The 14,997-nt window shown below is 39.2% G+C and overlaps 2 protein-coding genes across 4 annotated transcripts in view; one reads left to right on the top strand and one right to left on the bottom strand.

The window, feature by feature from the left end:
* The window catches only part of shkbp1 (SH3KBP1 binding protein 1), a 61,713-nt gene extending 55,843 nt beyond the window's left edge, over positions 1–5,870 (bottom strand). The window contains exons 1-2 of the mRNA XM_057838719.1: positions 5,763–5,870; positions 1,418–1,646 (exon numbers count right to left, since the gene is read on the bottom strand). Coding sequence (XP_057694702.1) covers positions 1,418–1,422 — 5 coding nt within the window. The 5' untranslated portion in view covers positions 1,423–1,646; positions 5,763–5,870. The remainder of the gene's footprint in view (positions 1–1,417; positions 1,647–5,762) is intronic.
* The window catches only part of LOC130917383 (P2Y purinoceptor 14-like), a 28,445-nt gene continuing 14,786 nt past the window's right edge, over positions 1,339–14,997 (top strand). The window contains exons 1-2 of one of the 3 annotated variants that reach the window (XM_057838720.1): positions 1,339–1,394; positions 1,508–1,649. In XM_057838720.1, coding sequence (XP_057694703.1) covers positions 1,521–1,649 — 129 coding nt within the window. In that variant the 5' untranslated portion in view covers positions 1,339–1,394; positions 1,508–1,520. Of the gene's footprint in view, positions 1,429–1,507; positions 1,650–13,270; positions 13,392–14,997 lie in introns of those variants that run through there. The other 2 variants (XM_057838721.1, XM_057838722.1) reach the window with 2 other exon arrangements.

The raw sequence follows: 14,997 nt of genomic DNA, 5'->3' as shown, positions 1-14,997 counted from the left end.
CTGATTTGAGTAAGAAGGCTGAGCAACATTGAAATGAAGTGACTTCCTGTTATCTGCGGGCAATGAAGCGGACCACAAAAAAGACAATAGTACTTCCATATTTTCATAAACAGGAAATAAAATCTATGCATACATTTCAGTAAGTTATTGCGTGGGAACAATTTACATTTTAATAATAAATACTAAAAGACTACAATCTTTTTTTTTTGCGATGAGGTTGGATTTTTTTTTCAAGCATATTTACACTAAAATGTAAAATTACTGGTACAAGTTTAACCATTTTATTATTATCATTATTATTATTTTTTATAAATAATTCAACAATATATTTTTTAAATTTTATACTCTTATGGATAATAAGAAACTACCAAACAAGATTTGATATGAATATAATAAAGTAAAATTAAATGTATAAACAAATACATAAATTAAAAATAATCATAATAAAAATAAAAAAAACACCTTTAATGAAAGATGTCACTTTTAGTAAAACATTTTTATTTATTTCTATTGATATGGATATAAGAACCTTAAAAATATACAATATAATTATCATAGAGTAAAATTACAAGTATAAACAAATAGGAAAATGATTTTAAAAATAGATTAAAAAAACACCTCTAACCAAATAAGTCACTTATTTTAAAAATATTTTTATTAAATTTTTAAAAATGTATATTGAGATTTGAGATGGATAAGAAGAAGCTTAAAAATATAGTCAAATTATAATACAGTAAATTTACAAGTATAAACAAATTGGAAAATTAAAGATAATTGATTTAAAAAATTACAAAAATTTATTTTTCAAAAAAATATTTATCTATTCATATGATTTTTAAACGGCTTTTTTGATAAAAGAAAATGATTTTTTTTAATGTAATTTTTTTTTTTAAATTTACTTAATTTTTCTAAAAAAGGAGGGAAAAACGGCAAATATTCCTTTTCCCTCTATTTATTCATATACATTATTGATAACAGTAAATTTTCAAGTATAAATAAATTGGAAAATTAAAGATAAAAAAAGACAAATGCCATTTATCTAATATATATATATATATATATATATTTTTTTTTATAAAAAAGTGGAAACAGGAAATATTCAGTTTTATTTACTGTATTTTTCAAAAAAAATAATTAAAAAAAACAACTAATTTTAGCAAGCGTACAATTAGCTTTCCCAGACCGCATAAAATGATGTGACAAGCCAAATCTAGCTCCCGATCCGTACGTTCGACACCTGCGAATTACACATCCATTGCCATCACTGGCAATGAATGTGTTAATTTCAATGTGTCTTCTTTGGAAATCTGCCTGTGAGCCTCATTCAAATAGGTTGTACTATCACAAAAAGAGGAAGTGGCGGAGAAAGAGCAGTCAAACACATGCACTCAAAGGTAAGTTCATCCTATCGTCTTACCACATCTTCAAGTAAGTAAGCTCTTTTCTGTCCAGAAAATAATAGTTGTGTTGAAATGAACTTCATATCCGGGTTCTGCATCTTCTTCAGAGCAACCGCAATCATGAGCATCCCAGTCTGGGGAACCGAACCCTTCAACCGCTCTTCCAATGAAACCTTCTCCACGTGCGAGCAGCGCCACGGCGCCTGGATCGGCTACGTCTTCATGGTGGTCTACAGCCTGGTTTTTCTGGTGAGAACCAAACATTTGATTGATTATAAATGCTGAGACACAAGTTCTAGTGGTGTGTTCGCAGTCAGTCTGAAATCACAAAACTACTGTGGGTGGGACAAGAAAAAAAAAACTTATCCAACCTCGACAACTTTGTAGTTCAAATGAAGTTGGGCAAAAGGCTTCCTGCGCTAGTCTTAGCATAGCAGCTTGGTCCTAATTATAGCTAGCATGGACTTGTTCTTCTGTAATGGCACCGATTATTGAACATAGAGCCTAAACGACCAATGTTCCCTCCAATTTTTTATGTGTCTGAGCAAACACACCAGCTCCCTGAGCACACTGCGGCCCACGGTGAGCAACATCAGATGTATACCGTATTTTTTGGAATATAAGTCGCACAGCCAAAAAATGCGCAATTAAAAGGTAAAAACGTATATGTCGCACCGGCGTATAAGTCGCATTTTTGGGGGAAATTGATTTGGTAGAATCCACCACCAAGAACAGACATGTCATTTTGAAAGGCAATTTAGAGTAAAAATACAATAGAGAACAACAGGCTGAATAAGTGTACGGTATGCTAACATTACATGACTCATAAACAATGAACTGAGAACATGCCTAGTATGTTAATGTAACATAGCTATTTAGAGTTATTCAGATAAGTATTGCATAAAGAACATGCTAACTAGCAACAATGATATAATAATGTGTGAATAAGTTCACATACAGTATAAGTCGCTCCAGAGTATAAGACGCACCCTCTGCCAAACTATGAAAAAAAATGCGATTTATAGTCCGAAAAATACTGTACATGGCGGCCACATACCAGTATCACACCTTTTCACGCCTATTAGCATTTCTACTGCCCGTAAATTATCTAGTATTAAGAGCATTTAATGATTAATATCCATAATTAAAATATCTTTATAAATGTCACTAGAATACACACCAATCTGACTTAAATTGTACCTTATTTTTCACATCTTAATATATAGGCCTAGCATTTGATGTACTGATATGTCAGTGCTCTCATCTACTATCGGTGTATGCCAGGGTGCATTTTTAACACTGCACATAGTCTCGTTCTCCACTATCTCATTTATTGAGTTTACAAATTCAACGGCATAGTTTTTACTTCGCCAGCTTTCTGGTATACTTACATACTTTGCCATGTGATTGCGGATTTGTTGAACTGACACCATTGACGCATTCATTTCGATGGCAAGTAAAATGTCCTCAATGAGAACTTCAACTTGCTCTGGGTCAGATTTTGTTTTGTGGGACAGCTCGTTTCTCTTCTGTCGGTGTTTTTGCATTCTCCCGCAATAATGTACCAATCGCCTGTCCCATCTTGAGTCTTCCTAATTTTCAACAGCTTTCAAAGGACTTTTCTGCTGAATATGACACTTGAGGTAGCCCAACTTCCATTCAGTCCGCATTTTTCCCTCTGAAAACTCACTTGGTACTTTGGCTCCGTGGCTAATATCACACAGTTTCACCGCTTGTTCGTCTATTTGCACATGCTCCGACAGCCACTCCATCTTATATGAATCGTATTTCTTTTTTACTTTGGCTTGGTGAGTGGATGTGTCGCTGCCCGTTCGTTTCGCCAAGTTAAGGGGTTGGCCTTTGCGTCTCTCAACTCCGCCGCACTCACGCACTGTTGATAGCTTGCTACCTACACGCGCGGTGCGCGTAGGCTGGGCACTACACAAGGAATGTCAATGCTATGATTGGCTGCGTAGCGGAAGTGAACCTTATCGTATCATTTGCTGGACACCTGTCACTCACCGAGTTACAACGCAATTAATACGTTTCTGTTGATTTTTTTTTGTGCGCAGCATAGAATTTCTTGTGCGCAGAGTAGGTGCCAGCAGTGCGCGATTGCGCACGCGCGCAGCTTAGAGGGAACATTGCAAACGACCCCATGTGCTAACATAGCAGCGCTGTCATCGCAAACTGTGGCTGTCCGTTCTTTCAAAATCTGTCTAAGCACTCATAGCTAGCCTTGACGTGTTCTTCTGTAATGGCAGTAAGTCTTGAACATAGCCTTTTTTGGTGCTAAATGCACTATAGTGGCTAACCAACACTAAGTGCTAGCATAGCAGTGTCGTTATCGCAACCTGTGGATGTCCGTTCTTTTAAAATCAATCTAAGCACTCATAGCTAGCCTTCACTCGTCCTTCTGTAATGGAACCAGTGTTGGGAATAACGCCATTATAAATAACGCCGTTACATAACGACCTTATTTTTTTCAGTAACGGGGTAATCTAACTAATTATTTTTTCCGTCGTTACAACGCCGTTACCGTTACTTTTCTTCGCCTTAGTAACGAATTTGTCTTATTATCGAACTGGCAAGTTAAAGTTTAATGTCCCGCAAGTCAGACCTGCTTCCAATATGGCTGCGTTGTTGTCAAATCTCACGTGATCCCCAATTCTGTGACGTAAACGCTCGAGCCTAATCGCGCATGTACTTCAGAACCGGTGTTTTTCACACACAAACCGGAACAGCGTGTGCGGCAAACACACACACGCAAAACAGATGCAGAGGGATATGATGGCAGAGCATTCAGAGGAAAATTTGTCCTTTATGAGGTAGAGATATAAACACTATTTTAGTGCTGAAACGAATACTCGAGCAACTCGAGTTTAAAAATTGATCCGATTAATTTTATTCACCTCGAGTAATCATTTATTTTGACAGCTCTAAACATCACGTTTCGCTCGGACTACTTTTAATGCGGGACAACGCGCTGATGTCACTTGCGTAGAGGAAGAAGCGAAAAAAAAAAAAAAACTTACCGCAGCCGACAGCCACTACAAACGACGCCGACGTTGCTAAATACTAGCCAGCACGATGCTACGTTGGTAGCAGGTAGCATCTGATGAGTCTCATAGAGATCACATGTATGTTGGACTAGATGCAAAATGACAGACTCGTCGGCTTCTGGGCAGTGTTAGTAAACAGCCGCAATCTTAAAGCAGTAGAGCGCTAAGCGCTAATAAAGAGCGCTAAGCGCAAATAAATAAGATTAACGTTACTGTCACTAGCTCATGTAACGTTAGCCTTGCGGAGGGCTAGGTTTCTATTAATTATGACCACTGTCGATGCGTGGCTAACGTGTCTTAGATACAGGCTTTAACATAACATAGCGTTGTGGAGTGATGAGGGTGTAAAATAAAAACTCAATAATGCTAACTATCAATTTTAGCTCAGTAGTCGTTGCTGGATAAAACACCAAGTAGCCAGTGGCGGTCCTGGTTACTTTCGCGCCCTGGGCGAACCACCCCATCATCAGCCACCCCCCCCACCGACACCCAAACTAGCCAAACACAAGAATGTGTTACGTTTTTTACGTTATTTTTAGGGCTGTCAAACGATTAAAATTTTTAATCGAGTTCATTACAGCTTAAAAATTAATTAATCGTAATTAATCGCAATTAATCGCAATTCAAACCATCTATAAAATATGCCATATTTTTCTGTAAATTATTGTTGGAATGGAAAGATAAGACAAGATGGATATATACATTCAACATACGGTACATAAGGACTGTATTTGTTTATTATAACAATAAATCAACAAGATGGCATTAACATTATTAACATTCTGTTAAAGTGATCCATGGATAGAAAGACTTGTAGTTCTTAAAAGATGAATATTAGTACAAGTTATAGAAATGTTATATTAAAACGCCCTTTTAATGTTTTCGTTTTAATAAAATTTGTAAAATTTTCAATCAAAAAATAAACTAGTAGCCCTATTCTGTCCTCAATGTGTGTGAGTACACAAATTGAAAGATAGCGAACATAAATTCCAAAAAGAAATCAGACGGTGTGGCAAAGTTGCATGGGCTTTACTGAAGTCATCTATTTTTGACAGGAGCACGTTTCTTGTATTTTTGTAAAACTGAAAATAACAAGGCAATGTGTCAATAACTTGTATAAATCACAAAATAACATAAAATGTACACACACGTGTCCATATGAGCAGTAGCACTAGCCAATTAGCTCACAAGCATCTAACAATGTAACTGCATTTCACCATATATGTGAACAAATTCAAATACACATCATCAATAACTATCTAATGCTCATGAATATAAACAAAGGAGGAATATAACTCACAAGCGATGCATGTATTAGACACAAACAGTGTGATGGGGCTATGAGAACTGCCACTGAATACTGGATGCGGACGTTAGCTGGTCTGAATAGCACTGTCTATTAGTGTGAGTTCGCGTCGACATATAATCACGTCAGAAAAGGGCGCCGAAACCCAAATAATCAGCTGCACTGAATCGCCAGCAGAGGGCGACATTACGCCACATAACATATGCAAGTCACACCCAAGCGCCAGCAGAGGGCGGAAAAACTCCATAAAACACAATTAACAAGTTGGCCTTTCACTGTACTGACATTTAAATCTGTCTGAGCGGGCCTAGTGCGTTAATTGCGTCAAATATTTTAACGTGATTAATTAAAAAAATTAATGAACGCCCGTTGACGCGATAATTTTGACAGCCCTAGTTATTTTATTAAATATATTATTGAACAACAACACGAAGAACAAGAAATACTAAAAGATAAATCAGCAGAGGTAGATGGCTCCTCATTTTGTCCAGTGGGAGCTGCTGCTCCAAAATATTTCAGAAGTGCCCCTGAATTTACAATTAACTCATTCACTCCCAGCCATTTTCACCGGTGCAACCCCCTTCGCTCCCGGCCATTTTACTGGATTTTGACTGATTTTGCAAGGCCCACAGAAAATTGTGTAAACATGGAACCCACCAAAAGAAAGATTAGACTCTATTCTTTCAGCAGGGAAAAAAAAGTTAGTTCATATCTTTTTCCATTCTTTAGAAATCAACATTAGAAAATAGCTTAGTTTGAGCAATTTTCCAATTTCTGATGAAAAAATAGAGATATTGAGCTTTTTGTAAAAGCATACATTTCCAACATAACAGCTATTTTTTGCTTTTGTGACGTCCCAAACATCTGAATAATGTTTTCCTTCTACAAAATAACATAAACAACAAGACAAATAGAGCTTTTGATAGCAAAGTAACAATTTATTTGCACATGGCTGGACTGTTGGGATGGGAGATGGCGCTGTTGTGGCCGTGTCTCGGTGGACGGGGTGGGCTTTTCCCTCGTCAGCGGTCCGCCTGTCTCATAGAGATGGATTTTTTTTTAGTCTTTCTTTTGTGGTGACCACTGCCTCGTGGCTGAGTTCGCTTGGGGAACTTGTGTGGGGCATGTTGTGTTCCTGGGGGGGAACTGGTTTGGCCGTGCGTGTTTCCGGCTAAGTCGCGGGACACTGGAGGGTCGCGGGGGACGCGAGCGGCCGAGCATGGCTGCGCGGGCTCTGCTCACCGAGCAGCACGGACTTAACGGCATAGTCCGCTGCACTGGTGGTCCCGGTCGTTCTGCTCAGTCGTCCGGCGCCTGGCATCCCGGGCGTCCTCTCGGTTGTTCTGCTCGGTCGTCCGCCGCCTGGCATCCTGGACGTCCTCCTGGTTGTTGCACTTGGTCGTTTGTCGCCTGGCGTCCCGGATGTCCTCCCGGTCGTCCTGCTCGGACTTCCTGCGCCTGGCATCCTGGACGTCCTCCTGGTCGTCTATTCGGTCGTCTTCCGCCGGCGCCCCGGACGTGCGACACGGCCATTCGTTCCGTTGAATCGGGTTGTGGGTCTTACCAAATGCCTACTGCCCTCCAGTGGCCAGTTTTATTATTGTTGCTTTAAAATGGATTTTGGCCATTGTGCTTTGGAGCTAAGTTGCATCAGAGCCTAGAGATGTCTCTTGTGAAAAAAACCCGTAAAAGACGTATAAATACGTCTTTGGGGCACTGACACAATTAAAAATAGAACGTATTTATAAGTTTTTGGGAGCAAATGAGTTAAGATACAATATGTAAGTTAGATCACACTTAACATGCATCAGTTACCCAATTAAAATAAACCATAATAATGCACAAATTATTATCATTTGTTAACATCTTGTAACATCTCTTGTTAATAGTTTATATCTCTTGTTAATAGTTTATATTGTTATATCTTTAATTTTTTAATAGTTTATTGAGCGCATGCACCAATATCACCACAGCAAATTCCTTTTATGTGTAAAACCGTACTTGGCAATAAAGCTTTTTCTGATTCTATTGACACACTACAAATTATTAAAAAAGCTATATCACACAAAGCTTACAAAACATCATGTCAATGTACAGTATATGACATGAATGTTGTTTAAGTTAGCGTAGACCCACGCATAGCATTAAAAATTCCACAGTCACGGCGCACTATTGTTTACCAAATTCCCAGACTAATAAGCCTGTGTGAACTTGCACTTGTTGTGTTGTAAACACAAACAAGCCTACTGGAGAAATGGTAGCTGCTAGTTCAGCAAAGCTAAAAATACAGTCGTATTCTGTGGCTAAGTAGCAACATATTAGCAAGAGGATAATAACATAGCGTATAGGCTACTGTTTCATTACATGCACAATTAACGTCACTCATAGAGACCTGCATACCTTTATCTTTTGAACGTTTCTCCTCTTCTTCTTTCCTTCTCTTCCTGAACTGGGCACCTGATGGTTTTTTTGGGTCGTTTGTCCATGATGCAGCACCCTTGACTCGACTCCACATCATCAACTTTTCCGTCCGTCAACCACCAGAGTCAAGATTGACGTGATGTAAACAAATACACGTTGATGCAGGCACGGATTCGTTGTTCTTTAAAAAAAATTTTTTTTAACATTTTACAAAGACATTTATTGGGTTATGTCAAAACCCGATACATTTAATAATATCTATGTTAACTTCATGAATTAAATCCAATTTATTTGGAAGCAGAAGTTTGTGCTGTGTGGCCTGGGATCATGAGAGGTCAGTCTATCCCCCGCCCCCCTCCTTGCTTTTCCTCTGAGAGTGAGTGAGACTCGTCCTGCTCACTCACTCTGCAGTTGCGAGCAGCTGATCCCCCTCCCGTCTCCCCCTGCCTTTTCTTCTGACACACACGACTCTCAGCAGCAGTTGACATGATAGTAAGGGGCGCCCTAGCGCCCACTCTACTAACTTGACGTGGAAATGAGCGGTATTAGTCTAGAAAACTAGCGGATTAATTTTTTTTCTCGAGTGCGCTTGTGCGCCCCCAAATAGATTGCGCCCTCGGCGGTCGCCCACATTGCCCATAGCAAAAACCGCCTGTGCAAGTAGCACTGGTCTCTAATGTGCTCCAATACAGCCTGTATCATCCATTTATTTTGAACACTGCAAAAGCTCAAAATCCTATCAGGACTTACAGTTTAGACTAACTTAAAACTGAACTAGAACTTAAAAAGGGCTTGACACAAGTAGAAATTCAATTGAAACACATGGGGAAAAATCTTTTAAGTGATGTGTGTTATCAAGCGTAACGGCATTTTTAGGTAATATATATATATATTAGGGCTGTCAAACGATTAAAATTTTAATCGAGTTAATTACAGCTTAAAAATTAATTAATCGTAATTAATCGCAATTAATCGCAATTCAAACCATCTATAAAATATGCCATATTTTTCTGTGAATTATATATTTATTCTGTAAAATAAATTGTGGGAATGGAAAGATAAGACACAAGATGGATATATATATATATATATATATACATTCAACATACGGTACATAAGGACTGTAGTGGGCATTTCAATCTACTGTCATTCAAATCTGTCTATGCTGTCCTCACTCCGAAGCGTCTACTTTTTCCAACGCTAGACAGCAAGTGAACGACGCCTTAATAATCAGACTTCCTTTTTCATCTGATTTATTAATAAATTGGTCTCAAACCATTGTCCCCTTTAAAACTACAAAAAAAAGTACACAAGCATTGCATTAGCAACAACGTTAGCTTAGCACGCTATACAGGTTAACTAAACATAAACAAAAAGCGTCTCATACAAAAAATATAACATTTCGCTTATTAACATAATATGTACATTCTTTACAACAACCATACTTACGGACAAATCTTGTCCAAGGATCATATAAGCACAACATTACAATGTAGGCGTCAGCCCGAGACGTCATGCAGCCATATTGAACTGGCAAGAAAACAATAAACCATGTCGCAAAGCGACCACAAGAGTTCGCTGTTAGCACAAAAAGCCTTGCTGTAAAACTTACCAAAAGGCAGAAGACTGTCTGAGCGGGACATGTGCGTTAATTGCGTCAAATATTTTAACGTGATTAATTTAAAAAATTAATTACCGCGCGTTAACTTTGACAGCCCTAATATATATATATATATATATATGGTAAATGGTGTTATACTTATATAGCGCTTTTCCACCTTTCAAGGCGCTCAAAGCGCTTTACACTATCTCACTATTCACCTACTGGTGACGCAGCACGGGGTTCAGTATCTTGCTCAAGGATACTTAGGCAAGTTCATCAGGGCGAAGAATCGAACCCACAACCTCTGGGTTGGGGGACAACTACTCTACCACTGAGCCACGCCACCCCATATATATATATGTATTTAATAAGATCTGAAGGTTTTTTTGAGTGAAAGCAGTGAATTAGTCTTTTTTTTAATTCTAGTTACATCTGAGATGCAATTGTTGGCGGTTTTCAACAATATACATAGAAAATAAAAACATTGATTGACTGAAAATGGTTCAAGATTAGATTAAATGTCTTGTTTTCTCATGTATATTTATAATTGCTCTTCACCTAAAAATATATTTATTCTATCCAATGACTCGATTAATCGACAGATTTTTCAGTCGATTACTCGATTACTATAATATTCGATAGCTGCAGCCCTACACTATTTCAAGTTGGTCAAAATTAAAGAATGTGCATGTAAAGTGTCATTTATGTCCCGGTGCAAAGCTTTTGTCGACATCTGTGGTGCGCAATTCAAATCTGTTTATTTTTGTTGCACTTCAAGTGTAGGATAAATCTGTTGTTGGTGAGGTGCAATAAATATTACAAGGTTCTATATACCCTACCCACCGACGTCACAAAACCACGTGCTCGCTGTGTGGTTCCGCCCACTTGTCCGTCATTTTGTCTCTGTATTAGCATTGTTTTCAATTGATCGAGGAATTTAAAATGCATTTCATGGAAGACCCGGTGCTTTCTGATGCCGTAAACTCACTGGATGTGTTGCATAAAAGGCGTTATGTGGAAAAGCTTTGTTCTATACAGTCGCCAGATCCATATTTGATGCCCAAATCGATGTTTTTCGACCCACTGTCTTCGCCCTGTCTGCCTGACATCTGCTACGCTGATATTTACAATTATCTTGTCCACACAAAATCAGCCTATTCCCACGAAAATTTGAAAAACTTCAAGAGCTTGGAGGCTTATAAATACTTCGTTGCTGGTTGGGTGAAACAGGTCCTCGTCCACGAAAATTCGGCAGGAATCTATCTTGTGCTTGGAAAGGCGAGTTACGAAATTTTCAATTCAAAATCTTTTGTTCTTGCTAACATCCACTGTCAAGTCTAATGTATTTCATGTCGTTTGTCAATGGAGTTAAGGCTTTTAATGTTTATATGGTTTAGCGATTGCACTCTCACTACATACATACGTGTATGTTGTCGGCGATTAGCCTAGCAATGATCTTAATTGTGGTTATTTGTCAGCCCAAAACCCTCTAAGTATATCTTAAATGCATCTTACCGGATATAAAATGAGTCTGTGGTGATTTTTTGGTGCCCAGTTTTCACGTCGAATTGCAGCCGTCCATTTCGCTCTCCTCTTTGGATCCCTCGGAATACGGTAAAACTTCAAGTCTCTCCTTCCATCTTCTCTGTTAGTGCAACCAACAGCCACACACGCCTTCACCATTTTGATTATTAATGTTAAGGAGCAGAAAAACACACCGTAAATAGGAGGAATGTACGTAGCCGTAACAGGTTAACACTATGTTTTGACGGACAAGTGGGCGGTACCATTCAGGAGAGCGGAGTTGTGACGTCACGTGGGTAGGGTCTATAGCAGAACTAAATGTCTGTTCTTCTCTATTCAACTGACTCGAATACTCCTCAGAAAATTTGTAATTCTTTGACATACAACTTCTTTTTAAAGTAACGGAAATAGTTACTTTCCCTGGTAACTAGTTACTTTTACAAGAGAGTAATTCAGTTACTAACTCAGTTACTTTTTGGAAGAAGTAGTGAGTAACTATAACCAATCACTGTTTCAAAGTAACGTGCCCAACACTGAGTATTAGACATAGCCCTCGTGTTAATAAATACTCAATAGTGCCTAACCGACTCAATGTGCTAGCATAGCAGTGTTGTTATTGCAACCTGTGGATGTCCATTCTTTTCAAATCTGTCAAGGTTCTCATAGCTGGCCTTAATTTGTTCTTCTGTAATGGCACCGAGTATTGAACATAGCCTTCTTTGGTGATAAATGCTCTATAGTGCCAAATCGACCCTAGGTGCTAGCATAGCAGCGTCGTTATCGAAAACCATGGATGTTTAAAAAAAAAATCTTTCCAAGCACTCATAGCTAGCCTTAATTTGTTCTTCTGTAAAGGCACTGAGTGTTGAAAATAGCCTTCTTTAGTGATAAATGCTCTATAGTGCCTAACCAACCCTAAGTGCATGCAAACAGTGGATGTCCGTTCTTTTAAAGTATGTCAAAGCACTCATAGCTAGCCTTAATTTGTCCTTCTGTAATGGCACCAAGATTTGGGCATAGCCCTTTTTGGTGATAAAAACACTACAGGTATAGTGCCTAACCCACTCCGATGTGCTACCATAGCAGCGTCGTCATCGCAACCTGTGGATGTCCGTTCTTTTAAAATCTATCAAAGTACTCATACCTACCCTTCACCTGTCCTTCTATAATGGCACCAAGCATTAGACATAGCCTTCTTTGGTGGTAAAAACACTATAGTCGTTATCGCAAACTGTAGATGTCCGTTCTTTCAAAATCTGTCTGAGCACTCATTGCTATCCTTAATTTTTTCTTCTGTAATGGCACCAACAATTAGACATGTCCCTTATGTTGATCAATCTATAAGGCATAGTAGCTTGGTCCTAGCTGTAGCTAGCATGAACCTGTTCTTCTGTAATGGCACCAAGTATTGAACATCGCTGCGGGATGAGGGATGGGCTGCGCTGAACCCACCCGACTGCCCTCCTTCCCCTGGCTGGGTGGGTGGGAGCCGTGGCCCAGGGTTGGCTCCCCTTTCTGTGTGGCTGTTGCGTGATTTGTGGGGCTCGCATGTGACTGGATGTGATAGGGCGCGCTCGGGTGGGGGGTCCCGGTGCCGGGATAGGCGATGGGGAGGCATAGGGTCGGTCGCCAACGGGCCTACACTCACAAGGGATTCCCCCGATTGCTGGGTTCTAGATCACAGAGCTAATTTGTGAACACTACTACTTTCAATCACTTAGTTTATAGACTCCCCTACTGATGGGAGAAAATATTATGTGATGCCTTAACATGAGCACATTATGCCTTTGTGATGTATGATTGCCTCTGTGACCTAGATTGTAACAACTTGTTGTTTTTCACCTTGGGTTCCATAGTTAGGAGGGAAACTCGCGAGATAACTTGTTTTGCACCATAGTATGCGCTTGAGTTCTTTAGTTAGGAGGGAATCTCATGAGATAACTTAAATAAACATTCTACTTTAACCCGATTCCCCAACCCCCGCCCGAAGTCTGCCAGAGGATTACATACGGGTCGCTTGGCTTTGTTCCTTCGCCGCTTTGCCGGAGCGTTGGCTCCCCGTTCATTTGCCAACGGTAAGCAATTTTCATTGTTAAGGAACAGTTTGTTGTGCTGTAAAGGTAACGCGGGGATTCTGGAATTGACAAACTAGATCTAACGTCATCGTTACCACTTGTTATGCTTATTCTTGATACTTGTTTCTTGCTCTTGTGGGATTGTAATCAATAAATCTTATTTATTCTGCATTTTCTAATCAATAAACCGTCTAATGAGCAAAAGTGTGCTGGTTGCTGACTCACCGCGAACCCGGAAATTTCGGAAAACACCCACCCCCTTCTCAACAGGCCTCCCACATGGTGTCAACCTGAAAATACATCTAGCTGACCATAGCACCAACATATTAGTAGTTAATGTAGACGTTCAATGTATTTCTTCTTGTTGTTTGTGTTTATTTTTCTTGTGTTTCTGTTCTTCTGTCCCCCCATAACCCCTTCCTGTTCGCTGCTTTGTCATAATAAAAGCACATTGGGCCAAACCGATCCGATGTGCTAGCATAGCAGCGTTGTTATCGCAAACTTTGGATGTCCGTTTCAAAATCTGTCAAAGTACTGATATCTAGCCTTCGCCTGTCCTTCTGTAATGGCACCAATGATGAGAGTATTTATCAACATGAGGGCGATGTCTATAGTGGCTAACTGACTCGATGTACTAGCATAGCTGTGTCATTATCGCAAACTGTGGATGTCCGTTCTTTCAAAATCTGTCAAAGTACTCATAGTTAGCCTTCACCAGTCCTTCTATGACGGCACCAGGTATGTTGATAAATACTCTATAGTGCCTAACTGACTCGATGTACTAGCATAGCAGTGTCATTATCGCAAACTGTGGATGTCCGTTCTTTTAAAATTTGTCAAAGCCCTCATAGTTAGCTTTTATCTGTTCTTCTGTAATAGCACCGAGTATTGTACATAGCCTTTTTTCGTGATAAATCATAGTGCCTAAACAACTAGATGCGCTAGCATAGCAGCATCCTTATCCCAAATTGCGGATGTCCGTTCATTAAAAATCTGTCAAAGTACTCAGAGCTAGCCTTCACCTGTTCTTCTGTAATGGCATCAAGTATTAGACATAGCCTTCTTTAGTAATAAATACTCAGTAATGCTTAACTGACTTGGCTAGTGGCATGCTAGCATAATAACTTCATTATAGCAAACTGTGGATGTCCCATCTTTTAAAATCTGTCAAAGCACTAATAGCTAGCCGTAATCTGTTCTTCTGTAATGGCACCAAGTTTTAGACATAGCCCTTTTTTGGGATACATACTCTATAGTGCCTAACCGAACTAATGGCTAGCATAGCAGCATCGATATTGAAGGGAATAGGTACCGTTCTTGCACACACCATATAATTGTTTGCATTAGTCTAACAGATTTATCTAACTATAGTTTAGGCAGACTTCATGCCATGCCCTTGGACACAGTAAAGTGAATCACCTTATCGGGGCTCATGAGGGGGAAATGGAAAAAAAAAAAAATGGTACCGTTTCTCATAGGCACCGTCTAACTGTTTCCGTTACTCTAACACACGTAATACAATCAATCAGGGAATAGTATCATTTCTCATATGTACTTCAGGATTGTTTGTACTAAAACACCTAAATAAATAGCACACCATAGTTTA

Source organism: Corythoichthys intestinalis, chromosome 6 (assembly GCF_030265065.1).
Source record: "Corythoichthys intestinalis isolate RoL2023-P3 chromosome 6, ASM3026506v1, whole genome shotgun sequence".
Taxonomy (NCBI): Eukaryota; Metazoa; Chordata; class Actinopteri; order Syngnathiformes; family Syngnathidae; genus Corythoichthys; species Corythoichthys intestinalis.
This window is presented reverse-complemented; position numbering and strand designations above follow the sequence as displayed.